Below are 13,617 nucleotides of genomic sequence, written 5' to 3'. Positions count from 1 at the left end.
ATCTGTTCTGGCTTGTGGCTTGTCATGAATGGATCCAATTGTATCTTTTTTTAAATAGTGATTCGGTTATTCCAACATCGCTTTTTTTTTTTTTTTTTTTAAATTTTTTTTTTTTCAACGTTTATTTATTTTTGGGACAGAGAGAGAGACAGAGCATGAACGGGGGAGGGGCAGAGAGAGAGGGAGACACAGAATCGGAAACAGGCTCCAGGCTCCGAGCCATCAGCCCAGAGCCTGATGCGGGGCTCGAACTCACAGACCGCGAGATCGTGACCTGGCTGAAGTCGGACGCTTAACCGACTGCGCCACCCAGGCGCCCCCCAACATCGCTTTTTAAGAAGTCCCCTTTCCCGTAAATTTGAGATGCCGCCGTTATGCTACACGAAGCCTTTCTGCGGCGGGTCTGTTTCTGGCTTCTCTCTTCCTTCCCTTTGACCTGAACACCTGTCCTGCCCCAGGACACACTTTCATGGGTGAAGTTCTAGTGTCTGTGGTCACTGCCTTGCTCTCCTTTTAAATGTTTTTTCTGGGGGCGCCTGGGGGGCTCAGTTGGTTGAGCGTCCGACTTCGGCTCAGATCATGATCTCACAGCTTGTGAGTTCGAGCCCCGCGTTGGCTCTGTGCTGACGGCTCGGAGCCTGGATCCTGCTTCAGATTCTGCGTCTCCCTCTTTTTTCTGCCCCTAACCCACTCACATTCTGTCTGTATCTCTCTCAAAAATAAATAATAATAATAATAATTTAAAAAAATTTTTTAAATGTTTTTCTGCCTATTTTTGCTTGTTTTCCCAAATGAATTTTAGGACAAGCTTGTCAGCTCCAGGAGAGGTGAACCGTGCTGATAAAGCCCCTGGGGAGGGAGCCAGAGGCAGATGGCCCCGGCCTGCCGTGCACGTGCTCAGCTCACTCCTGAGTCCTTCAGGAGAGAATCAGTCTCCCTCACTTTCCGGTGCTTATTTGATTCTGTCTGATGCAGACACAAAACAAAGTCGTCGAGGTGGCTGTACGTCTTCCATTGGGTTTGGCCTGGACGCTGGGCCCCGTGTTTGCAGGCTGGAATGGGGGCTTCGTGGGGACCGACTGCACTCTGCTTCCTCGTCCTCAAGACGAGGGTGCTGTGGGGATTACATGAGAAAATGGAAGTGGACCCCCACCCCCGGTACCCGGGTAGCTGGTCGAGGGCCTGTCTGTGGATGAGGGGCCCCGTGTGGCCAGGACATGCCTGCGGCTGGCTCGCTGAGCACCCTGCTAGGACACTGGGGCAGGAGCCTGGCCACACCTGCTCCTTCTGCCTGGAGAGGAAGCGTCTCTGGACGGCACTGGACCCTTCGTCACATGTTTATCAAAATGTCCTATGTGCCAGTCCCGTTTCAGGTGCTGGGAAACGTGGGAACAAGGCAGACAAAATCCTGCTCCGCAGGGCAGTCTGGCATGCAGAGGTCGGCACGCCCGGGAGATCCTGATCCCAGCTCTCCCCTGGCGAGGGGCGGCCCCGCCGTGGGGTCTGGACGTGGGTCCCGGGGTCAGTGAAGCCGCCGTGGGGTCTGGACGTGGGTCCCCGGGTCAGTGAAGCCGCCGTGGGGTCTGGACGTGGGTCCCGGGGTCAGTGAAGCCGCCGTGGGGTCTGGACGTGGGTCCCGGGTCAGTGAAGCCGGGCACCCTCGGGAAGCTGGTGCCATGGAGGCCAGGCTCCCACTCTTCCCTCCATCCACAGCCAGACGGCCTTTCCCGTGGGGAGAAGCTCGCCAGGAGGGACCAGGAGGCAGTTTCATTAGGATGTATTGAGGCTCCAAGGACCTGTCATCAGGCATTTGCTTTCTGGGGAGCAAAATTACTTGGAGAGGAAAAGAGCTTGGGGTGAATCACTAAATCTGCAAAGTGCATAAACAGCGTTGAGCGAACACGGCAATTACCCTCATTGCTCAGCAGCTCTTCCGGGCCGTGCTGGCCAGCCACACTCACAGGGACCCCCGGCCGCCCGCACTCGCGGGGACCCCCAGCCGCCGCACTCACAGGGACCACCCTGGGTCCTGGGGTCGGCACAGTCCACTCCTCGTGCGACCATCCGGTTGCATTTCTTCTTAGTCCACCCAAGTCGATTACTGGAGGAAGCGGGCTCAGAAAGCCGTTTTGTTCGAGGAACCGACTGGACAGCCCCAGAGGCTCAGTCGTGAAAGGCCCCAGCGCTCCCGCTCCCATTCTGTGCTTGCTGCCCATGTGGCCTGCGCGCCCGAGGTCCCCGCGAGCAGGGATGGCACCAGGCCGGGCAGACCGTGGAGGCCGGGCCGGTCGAGCCTTTCCGGCCGAGGGTGGTCGCCAGCCCTTTCGGGGGAGCCCCGTGGCCGATGTGAAGGACGCCAGGGTGGAGCCCAGGGCCCCTCCCGGACAACTAACTGTCGAGTGCCTGGCGGCCCGTGGGCCTCCCAGAAGTGGTGTGGTCAGGCCCCGGCTGGAGGACACGGGGGGTCAGAGGGGGCTGCAGTGGGGCCACGTGACAAATGGCCCGGTTGGCAGGGACAGAGGACAGCAGGTGTCAGGTAAGGGCAGAGGCTGGGGCCCAGCGGGCAGGGTCTCCGACACCAGAAGGAAGCAGGGTATTTTCAGAGGCGGGCACCTCCAGAAGGTGCGGGGAAAGGATCCGTGTCCTGGGGCCGTTAAGGAAGTGGTACAGCTTCAGGGCCTCCGATGACAGAAGCGTATCCTCCCACAGCTCTGGAGACCAGAAGTCCAAAGTCGGCGTGTCCTCTGGGCTGGGTCCTCCTGAGAACCCGCAGGAGGCAGACTTTGCTCTGTTAGGGTTTGCTGCTAAGCCCGAGTAGTCAGCCGACATAAGACACGTTTATTTAGTGCAAGTCTTAGGTGGCCCGGGAGCCCTCGTGAGGTCATGGAGACCCGAAGAAGTGGCTGGGCCCACGTGTTTTCATGTCGGGTTGGACAGAGGCAGTGTGGAAGAGTAACCACACTCTGGGGGGACCGGAAGGTGAGAAGCAGGTCTGTCCAGAAGTCTCTCGGCCTTACCTCCCTCCTGGTGCAGGGGGTACATCTTCCACCATCGTCCACGTGGGGCGTGTTCTCTGTTAGGAAGGAAGGGGGCGCCTTTCTCGCACCTGCTGGTGTCGTAAATGTCTCAGCTCATGATGTTGTGCCCGAGTGGCGAATTTTAGCGACACCTCCGCCCCCTTGAAGCTCCCCCAGAGCATCACAGTCCAGGCTCCAAGTGGACAGCCTGCTCCGTCGCTCGTCAGTCCCAAGAGTAGGTCAGTTCAGCGAAACGGGTTTCAGTGTTGCAGGTGGTGTCCCCCGCAAAGCCGCGCCTGTCTCTAAGGTATGAGCAGTCGGGTATTTAATGAGAAGCGTTTCTGTGGAAACGAAGACAAAACAAAGGTTGATGTCGGACTAAATCATAAACCCAGACAGACTCTGAGCCCGGAGGGCGGTCAGCTGAGATTTTAAGTGACTGGTCTCAGTGCCTCTGGATGGTGGAGGGAGGAGAGACGGGGGCAGTGGGTGCGTTTCCTGGTGTTTGGTTGGAATGTCTCTGGTGGCCTGGGGTGTCGCGGGGAGCTTCCGGAGTGGCCCACGCAGCCGCATGCACGCGGTCTGCTGGCGTGCTTTCTCTGAAGTTATATCAGCTTGTCCAGCTGCTTTGGGCTTTGGGAAAAGGGCAGTTTTCATTTTTAGTTTTTCCAAGTCAGAAAGTTCGGGGGGGCGGGGGGAATCTGGAAATGTTAATTATTGACAGAATGCACAAAATGGCAGGAGGCAGTTTACAAGGAAGAAGCGTGGCGCCGTGGACACCCCACAAAGGGTATCATCGCTTTCATCGAAACAAAATTCCCCCCCCCACAGTAACCCCCATTTTCATTAAAGACGATTGAAGTCAGACTGATTTTTTTGCAAAATAAGTCAAGGCTCATCAAACGTGGCCTGATCAGTTACGTAAGTATGGCGAGAATAGTGACTGACCGCATAGGCCCTTTTAAGTCAGCGTTGCTGGAACTTTTATGAGGAATCTCGGATCAGATGTAGGCTCTTGAGACTAAGAAACCAGGTCAGGCTTTGCCTTCAGGACCTAGAAATTTGGATGAATTCCTGTCTTCTCCGGGTCCCCGAGGTGCCCTGGGATTCCTGGGTCTGTCAAGAAGTGACGTCTTTACTCACCTGCAGGGCCAGGAACCCGTGAGCAGGCATCAGGCTGGCATTTCCGGGCCCGTGGTAAGCGTGGACCCCGTCAGCTCAGAGGAGGAGTTTCTCACGTCTGGCCGAGTGATTCCATGTGCCGCGCTTTCAAATGTGGCCTCCCAGTCAGTCTTGGTGATAGAACCGATGGTTTTAATCACGTCCTACTGCTAAGAGAACAGATTCCCGTTGAACCGACACAAATCATCGGCGCAAAAGTCAGAGTATTTAGTAGCAGTTGCTAAATTTTGGAGGAATCAGGTGGGGAGAGAAGCCAAATGTCCCCATCCCATTCCAAAGCTATAATCTACCAGACGGCTGCGAGCTATAGACAGCTTGAGAGAAAGGAGAAATAGGATTTCTTAAGTCTGGAAAACCAAACATTAAGGAACCAGCCATGTTTCAAACAAAGGTCAGAGATGTGGTGATCTCCCTCACGGGTTCCTTCGTCCCGCGTAATTAAATCTGGTGTGCTCCATCCTGGGCTGTTGGCTTCTTTAGAGTTTCAGAAGGTCTCCTCTGGCTCAGGGGCATGATCACAGTTTCCAGAAACCTCTCTCCCAGGGTCCCTGTGGAAGCCAGTCCCGGACTTCCTGCAGATGAAACTCTCTCGTCTGTACGTGGTTATAAGAAGCTTTCCATGAAGTGTCGATAAACCAGTGACCATCTCCAAACAGGGACAGACTGAAAACAGCCGTAGTTACAGATCTGATGACAGTTTATTGCAAAAGGTGGTGCAGTTGACAAGGAAATTAGGTTATTTCTACGGTATGTGACGTTTTAAGGTAATTGGAATTACGGCCGATTAAACAACCGCTGAGGATGTTGATAAGCTTCCAGTCATTTTACATAACTTCTGAAACGTGTATCACAGCATATGTGCATACAAATGTAACATAAAGATTTAGCAACACTTCTAACTTCACCGTTTCCCTGTGTCACTTCATGTGTCAAATAAGCCTAATTAATGTAACCTCTGTACTTTTATAAGGAGAAATAACAAATCTTTTTCCTCAGGGACCCTCTGAAAACCCCAAAGTTAGTTTGAGGTCAAAAAGACTATTTTATTTCTTTATTTTTTTAATTTCTTTATTCATTTTTGAGAGAGCGTGAGCAGGGGAGGGGCAGAGAGAGGGAGACACAGAGTCTGAAGCAGGCTACGGTCTCCGAGCTGTCAGCACAGAGCCCGACGTGGGGCTCGAACCCACGAACCGTGAGATCATGACCTGAGCCAAAGTCTGATGCTTAACCGACTGAGCCACCCAGGCGCCCCAGTTTGGAAACTTTTTTTTTTTTTTTTCAACGTTTATTTATTTTTGGGACAGAGAGACACAGAGCATGAACGGGGGAGGGGCAGAGAGAGAGGGAGGCACAGAATCGGAAACAGGCTCCAGGCTCTGAGCCATCAGCCCAGAGCCCAACGTGGGGCTCGAACTCACGGACCGCGAGATCGTGACCTGGCTGAAGTCGGACGCTTAACTGACTGCGCCACCCAGGCGCCCCTGGAAACTATTTTTAAGTAGACATTTGTTATTGTGGAAAAGTTCATTTACAAACTTTTGGTCTACTTACATCTATTTAATTTTTTTCTCTTTTTAGTAATTATGCTTGGATTGCTCTTGAAAATTTCATGAGACGTTAAACAGCTACCTACCTATCTTCTTAAGTTAGTATCATTATTTTTTTGCCAACAAATTTTGTAGCATAGAGGTAAAATGAACTTACTTGACTAGTAAAAACCCAGGTGGAGAAAGTTGTACGTCCGCATTGTATCTAATGTCAACAACTCTGAAGACACATCTGTGTTCGTTATGGCAGCAAACTTAAACTAGCTTTTCTCCACTGAAGATTTCCTAGATCACGTGAACTTAAAAAAAAAATTGGGTTAGTTTCTGTATTTCTGAGAGTCTTAGAATACTTAAGCATGTAATACTTCCTCACTTATTTTCCTTCAAGCCGCCCGGATGAGCTGTTACAAATCCTTTGGCCACACCATCCCCAGGTGGGAAATGTGCCACACGAGGCAGGTGTGTGATCATATAAAACTCACTAGTTTATGAAAGATCAGTTGGATCCAAAGCGCATTTCTAGGGGCGCCTGGGTGGCTCAGTCGGTTGAGCGTCCGGCTTCGGCTCAGGTCATGATCTCATGGTTTGTGAGTTTGAGCCCCGTGTCGGGCTCTGTGCTGATAGCTCAGAGCCTGGAGCCTGCTTCGGATTCTGTGTCTCCCTGTCTCTCTGCTCCTCCCCTGCTCCTGCTCTGTCTCTCTCTCTCCTTCAAAAATAAATAAAAACACTAAAAAAAAAAATTAAAAAAAAACCGCATTTCTGGAAGTTGAGGTCGCCTGTGTCCCACCAACATTTTAACCAGCTCTAGTGGAAAAGACTTTTAAGAGGGTTTCACTTGTCAGTTTAGTCCCAAACAGCTCCCTTCTTGTTTCCTTTGATTGGAAGTCGAGTTATTTCCCCAGAAGCTTGTACTTCCTCCAGAGGGCTCGCATCTAGCAAAGAGACCATCTGTGCATCTCAAAGGCACCAGGAAAGAATGTACATTTTCATCAAGGAGTTCTGGGATGTCTTTTCCTATTATCAAGGACTTAGGGTAATTTTTAAGTTTTTCTTTCCCTACGGATAGGGTAGTCCAGTGACTTTCTGTGGTGGGGGCCCAAACGGGAGGGGTTGGTGCTGAGGGAGTTTGGTCACAGTCCCAGTGAGGGACCGGCATCTGGGGTTGGGGGAGCACAGGTGGAGTTTACAGGGGGTGTGGGCTTAACTCCCGGCTTTGTCTCACTACTGAGGCTCTAAGTAGCAAGACATCCCTGTGAGTCTTCCGTTAATTTAATCTCCCCACAGGCACTGCCAGGACATTATTTAGGATGAGGGCACTCTAAAAAATCCTTTTAGGAATAAAAGTCCAAATCTTTAAAGGCATACCTATTTTAATGGGATTTTAAATCAGCTGGCCTTTGTATGGCTGAAAACCAATTAGCCTTTTATGATTTAACAAAGGACACAAGTGGTGTCCCCAAAGAGGGCGCAAATGATGCGGGCCTCCCAAGGTCCAGACTTTCTGCTAAAGACAGTAAGAAGGCCAAGAGCCTTGTTGTCACAGGAGGTCAAAACAGCTTCGGGCTCCCATGAGGTAGGACGCCTTAAATCACGGACCTGCTGGTCTATCACTGGACAGGTGATGCTGGACACTTTCCCAGCACGAACAGGACAGGTGGGGAGAGATGACAGTGGCCCCTGTGGCCTCTGTAGGACAAGGGACACAAAGGACAGCATCGGGAGGCTGAGGATCTGTAACCCGCCAGCCCTGACACTGAGGCTACACGTCACAGAACCAGGTTTTACAATGATTTTCTCCTGCCCCTCTGAACTTAGAAAGTAACTGGAGACACCCTCCCTCCTCTCTGGAGCAGGCAGTGGGGACGGAGAGCTGACCTGAGGAAGGAAGGACCATTGCCATCTGTGGGGCCCATGTCAGGCTCTGGTTGGGGGCCACCCAGGCCCTTCCTGCCCTGTCGTGCTGGGGCCCATAGCAGGGTCTGGAGGGGGGCTCCCAGGCCCTTCCTGTCCCGCCGTGCTCCCCAGAAATCAGAGACAAAGCTCTGCCTCCACCCCCTCCAGGTTTTCGGCTGTGATCAGTTGAGCTCTGAACCTTCCAGGACACAGAGCCCAAAAATTCAGGGAGTCTGGGTCTGGGCTCTGCTCGCCCTGCCTCCTTCTGGCTGGGAAGGGCCCTTGAGCTGTGGGTACTGGTGGCCCTGAGGTCAGCTTGCTGCTCGGCTGGGCTCCACCTCCCCCCAGGTCCCCGGCCCAGCTAGCTGAACCCCATCAGCACCGCCTACGCCGACTTCCTTGGAGATGGCAGGAGGGACCGCGTGGCCGCCCGTGTCCCCAGCCACGGGGCCGCAGCGAGCCTTTCCAGAGCACCTTCAGATGCACGCCGGGAATCCACTCTCCCTCCGTGTCGGCGCACAGACAAGTGGGCCTGACAAAAGTTGGGGGGGGGGGCACGCAGATTTGCCCTTAGGATGGATCACAGGCCCTTACCTGGCAGCTGCTTGATGGAATCCGCTAGGGTGGCCAGGCTCTGGGGGCAGCACAGGTCTTCAGAGCCCCGGGGGACTCAGCCAGGCTCAGAGTCACAGAATGTGCCCCCTCGGGTGGAGGCGGAGGTGTTTCTGCAGCTCTGGGCTTCTCCGCCGGTGACCCCGGCCAGGAGCCCCTGTGGGCAGTCCGCCTGCCACCGTGGGGCCCCTCAGATCGTCAGCCAGCGGGAGAGAACTCCAGCCGTCCCCCCTCAGCTCAGAAATCTCGAGGAAGAGCGTCGGGAGAGCAGAGGGGACAGCGGGTGATTTGGCTTTTAATTGCTGTGATCACACTTGATCAGACGCATTTGCATAATTGCCTAGAGCTGGGGTCTCGAGGCTCCTTCAGTCTGCGTTTCTGGGTGACGTCCCAGATCCGAGGCCTGGCTCACGGAGACACGGGGGAGCCGGTAAGCCCACTCTCTGGGCCGCATTGACAGCTTCCGGGTGCGGAAGCCCGGAGAGCGCCTCGGCTGGCCATCCCGTGGACGAACTTCGGGCCGTTTGGCTGAAATGAGAGGAAAGATTCAAGAAAGGGAACGGTTTTCACGCTAATGGCCTTGTCTGTGGGAGAGGCTTTACAGACCTCGTGGTCTGGCCCGGCCTCCATCCAGTCTCCGTCCGTCAAGGCCCCCGAACCCTGCGTCTGCGCCCAGAGCATCCCCGACGGCTCGGAAGGAGAGCGTTTCACAGCAGAGGTGGATCACGCGACCCAGTGACACCGGCTGTCCCTCACAGCTCCCAGGACGTGGCTTCCTGAGGCCACTGCGACAAATGACCACACGTGGTGGCCCCTCCCTCTGGGCGTCACGTTTCTGCCATGGACTGAACTGTGCCCCGACTTCCCATGTTGAAGCCCCCCTCCCCGTGTGATGGTATTTGGAGGTGGGGGCTTTGGGGGGGCTTAGGCTTAGCGGAGGCTGTGCAGGCGGGTGGGTGATGGCATTAGTGTCGGGCACCTGTGGGGGGGAGGGGAGGAGACCAGAGCTCTGTGCGTGCGCCCACGGAGGACAGGCTGCTGAGGACACGTGAGCACCGGAAGCGGGCCCCCACCAGGAACGGAATCTGCCAGCACCTTGGTCTTGGACGTGCAGCCTCAGAGCTGTGAGAAATGAGTCTGTTACTGAAGCAGCCGGGTCCATGCTGCCCGCTCTGGCCCGGACACCCTGCGGCTCACATCTCCCACCGCCTCCCGCTCACGAGGACCCTGCTGAACAGTCCGGGATGATCTCCTGGGAAGGTCGCGTGTCACGGGGCTCAGGCACCAGGATGTGGATGTCTTTGAGGCCATTGGCCAGCTGAGCGTGGCAGAGACAAAGCCGTGATCAGTGGACGCGTGAGCACGAGAAGTCCTGACTTCTCACAGGCTTGCGAGCCAGCGTAACGTTCACGTTTAGCAGGTAGGGAAAGGGAGGGTCAGCCGCTGGGGAGACCGCTGGACAGCCGGCGAGGAGCGGATGATGGAGGACAGGCCCGGGGACGAGGGCGGCCCGAGGGCTCCCGGACAGGGGTCTGTCTGCTGTGTGTGGCCACAGGGGCCGGGAGAGCAACGGGTGGATCCAGGGGGCAGCCCTGTGGCTTGGGCATCTCTTTCTCAGACCCAGCCTGGCGCCCTGCCTCATCCCAGTCAGCAGGGGTCCCCGAACATGCAAGGTCCCCACGGGGGAGCCGGCGGGCACAGTGGTCGCTGCCCCCGTCCCCACCAGGAGAGCTCTGCCCGTCCCCACGCCCCTTGGGGATGTTTTTATGACTGTTTATGCTCCTGTCAGAGAAGTGACCCCCGCTGTTCCCTTTGGGGGACAGTCAGGAGGACGGGGATGGCTCCAAACCTCTCTCTGCATGGGAAGGCCTGGCCGCAAGGTTAGGGCAGGACATTGGTCGTGGCCTCCCTTCCTGGCCCCGCTCTGCCCCCCCTCAGGGACAGGGCTCCTGCATGTCGGGCCCCTCGTCTGGGCAGAACAATGAGGGTGGGGGGCCTTGACTCTCATAGCATCAAGAGCAGAAGGGGGTCTTTGGACGCCGAAGCGAAGCAGGTCTGAGGTCAGGTCCCCGGCCCCGAACTGCGGGCTTTCTGGGGAGTCAGCCCAGCCAGAGGCAGTTGTAGGCAGAGCTCTGCGGGGGTCTCGGCGGCCTGCACGGCCCCTGGGCGGGTTTGAGGTGGAAGCTGCACAGGTGCATCATGCGGGCGTCACGCAGATGTCACGTGGGTGTCACGCGGGCGCCACGCCACACGCCTTGCCCATCTGGGGCTGGCAGGGAGGTGTGCCCGGTGCTGCTGTGCCTCATGAGGGTCCTGTCCCTGGAGGATGGAGGGATTCAGCACGCAGGCTGCTCAGTTGTGCCCGGCACCCCGAAGCCAGCAGTCACCGGCTGCCTCCCCACCGTGGGGCAGCACTGCCACCAGACGCCCTCACGGTGACGGTGCAGGAGCCAGAGTGAGGGGCGGTGCATGCCCTGTGCTCAGTTCCGGTTCTGCCGCATCGGGTACGTCATCGCCGCATCCGCATTAAATGGCACAGCCTTGCGGTTTTGCTTGGCCTTATGAAAGTCGTCACACGTGCTTAACAGTGTTTATAAATACAGTTTCAGTGGCCGTGTGGCATTTCGTTGAGCTCACTTGCCCGGTGTCCATACGGTTGCTGGATGCTCAGGTTGGTTGAAAGTCTGTGATAAGCAGTTTGCTCAACTGGTAAACATCTTCTGAAAAAAAACCCACAGAACACCTTCGTGTCTTAGGATGTGTTCCCAGGTGAGGGACCGTGGGCTTCACCTAAAAGGGCTGCATCCCGCGGGTTTGGCCCGCGACCCTGATGCTCACTGACACTTCCGGTCAGGTCCAGGCCACCTGCCTTTGGGTGGGGCCCCCGGACAGTCTCCCCGCTCCTCGAGTTCCCCCAGCTCCGGCTACTTGAACACCTGGAGCCCAAAGGCTGTGGGGACCCTCAGGCGTGACTTGAGTTTTCTGTCCTCGAGAGGTCCCTCGATGACTTGGGTGGGGAACGTGGCCCCCGGCCTGTGATTTTGTGCGTTAGCCCCGTTTGCTGTTGGAGACCTTTGTCCGTGGCTCTGATGGACGCCCCTTGGCCACTCGGGCGCGCACGAATCTGTGCTGCTTCTGTGGTTCTGCTGTCCCTGCACCCCCACTCTCTGCCCAAAGTGTGAATGCCGCCAACATCGCGAGTGGACTTCGCAGCTCCGTGCCGGGTGGGATTAGCACTTGAGAGCCATGCAGGGGCCCCGCCATTGTAGGAGGGTCCCTGTTGCTCTGGGGATGGTGGCTCAGGGGTGACGAGGACAGTAGCTCTCACGTCTGGGGCCTTCCCAGGTGCAGGGCTCTGGCTGAGGGGTCTCCCCACTTCGTCCCCAGCGGCCCTCCAAGCCAGCTGCTGCTCCGAGCCCCAGGAAGGGGCAGTGGGTCACCGCTGGTGGTGGGCGTGGGGTTCCTGGGCCCCAGCGCCGTGCTCCTGGCTGGGTCCTGCCTGCTTTCCGAAGGCGCCTTGCACAGGAATTTGCCCCACCAAAGACATGCAGTCGTTCCCGAGTCACGTCTGCCGTGGCCAGCGTGGGAGGCGGGGTGGTGGCGTCCACCTGAAGCGCCCTCTGCCCCCAGGTGTGCATCGTGCAGAAGCGGGACACGGAGAAGATGTACGCCATGAAGTACATGAACAAGCAGCACTGCATCGAGCGGGACGAGGTGCGCAACGTGTTCCGGGAGCTGGAGATCCTGCAGGAGATCGAGCACGTCTTCCTGGTGAACCTGTGGTGCGTGAGCTCGCCTCGCGGGCACAGAGCCCAGGCTGGACCCGCCGCCACCCTCCCCCGCTGCTCCCCCCTCTCCTGCCTCTGGGATGCCCTGACGCCCACGGCCCGCCCCCCGCGCGCTCACCTTCAGGTTCCCCAGGGCCAGCGCCGTCCAGGTGTGCACGACGCACGTGTTGATGCAGGTTTCCCACCCGTGGGAAGCCCAGGCTTTCCCCGGAAGGAGGCCTGGGGCCCCTGGAGTTTCTGGCGCTAAAGCCAGTGGGGGAGAGTTTTGGGGGCCTGAGTTCCTCCCTAGAATGGTCGCCAAGACCAGCCCCTGAGGGGAGGCAGACACAGGCTGCAGTGAGATCACCCTCCTCTCTCCTCCGTGAGCGTGGGGCTGCACGAGAGTCCTCCCCGCCGGGGTCCTCTCCGAATCCTCCCTGACAGCCTCCCTTCCTGGGGTCTGTGCTCCCCGATGGGCTCACAGACCGGGTGGCGTTCCCGAGGGCCCTCGGTGGGCCCAGGTGCTGCGGCAGCTGGGGAGGCGTGTGAGAGACGAGGCCTAGCCCCGCCCCCACTGGGAGCCCAACATGGAGGGAGAGGCCGCCCGAGCGGCATCGCATCGGGGACGGGACGGAGGCAGGGACGGTGCACCGTTGCAAGTGACCTGGTGCTAGCTCCTGCAGGACGCACTCAGAGCCGCAGGTCCCCCTTCGCTTATTTACCTGGGCCGCAGCAGGTGGGAGGGTACCGCGCCTTGGACAGCAGCCCGCAGCCGGCTCTCCCCGTCGGAACCGGAACCGTGGTCCCGCCCCGGGGGGGGGGGGGGGGGGGGGGGGGAGACCGGGCAGGAGGGAGGAGCTGGCTGTGCGTGGGGGGTGTGGCCTTCCCCACGTGGTTGTGGGAAGAGGGCGAGGTGCCGAGCAGGGCCCAGGGCGGTGGAGCCCGGCTGCCCGGGCCTCCTCCAGCCCCTCACCCCTGCACGCGGCCCCGGGCCTCCCTCACTGTGGCCCGATGTCCCTACGAATGTCTAGCGTCCAGGCAAGCAGAGGGGCCAGCGGGGCCACACGGTGTCGCCGTGTCACTGTGCTCCATGGCGGTCTTCTCGGCATCCTGGGGCAGTGGTTCTAAAGCTAGGGGCGTCCAAGCACCCCTCAAACCCACCCACTCTGTGCCGGCCAGGGAGGGCCTCACCGGGCCGGGCCTGCTTGCAGCCTCTCAGGAAGGGGCTGCCGTGTGTGGCCGACCCTCAACTGTGACACCGGCCCTGGGGCTTGCCGAGATAGAAGACCCAGGACTTCCCACCTGGGGGGCCTCCGCTTTCCTCCACACCCTCTGGGGCTCTCTCTGGGAGGCCACGTGCCTGCCTAGTGGCCAGGAGCACGGGCTCCCGCGTCAAACTCCTCCTGCTGCGGCAGACGACATCCCGTCTGTGGAGCAGGGGTGGCAGTGGTCCCCAGTGCAGAATTAGCGACGCACGTACACAGACAAAGTGGTCCACGTAGGACGACTGAGGGACGTGACCCGTCAGCATGATGTTTTCCTGCCCTGCTCCTGTGGCCACCACCCCAGCCCCACGGGCGGGCCTGCCAGGGATGCCTC

The 13,617-nt window shown here is 57.8% G+C and overlaps 1 protein-coding gene across 1 annotated transcript in view; it reads left to right on the top strand.

The window, feature by feature from the left end:
• Positions 1 to 13,617, top strand: part of STK32C (serine/threonine kinase 32C) — a 78,602-nt gene that overhangs the window by 54,919 nt on the left and 10,066 nt on the right. Inside the window, exon 3 of the mRNA XM_086681243.1 lies at positions 11,882 to 12,033. Coding sequence (XP_086537369.1) covers positions 11,882 to 12,033 — 152 coding nt within the window. The remainder of the gene's footprint in view (positions 1 to 11,881; positions 12,034 to 13,617) is intronic.

Source organism: Puma concolor, chromosome D2, assembly GCF_028749965.1.
Source record: "Puma concolor isolate L17-30 chromosome D2, mPumCon1.1.hap2, whole genome shotgun sequence".
NCBI classification, from domain to species: domain Eukaryota; kingdom Metazoa; phylum Chordata; class Mammalia; order Carnivora; family Felidae; genus Puma; species Puma concolor.
This window is presented reverse-complemented; position numbering and strand designations above follow the sequence as displayed.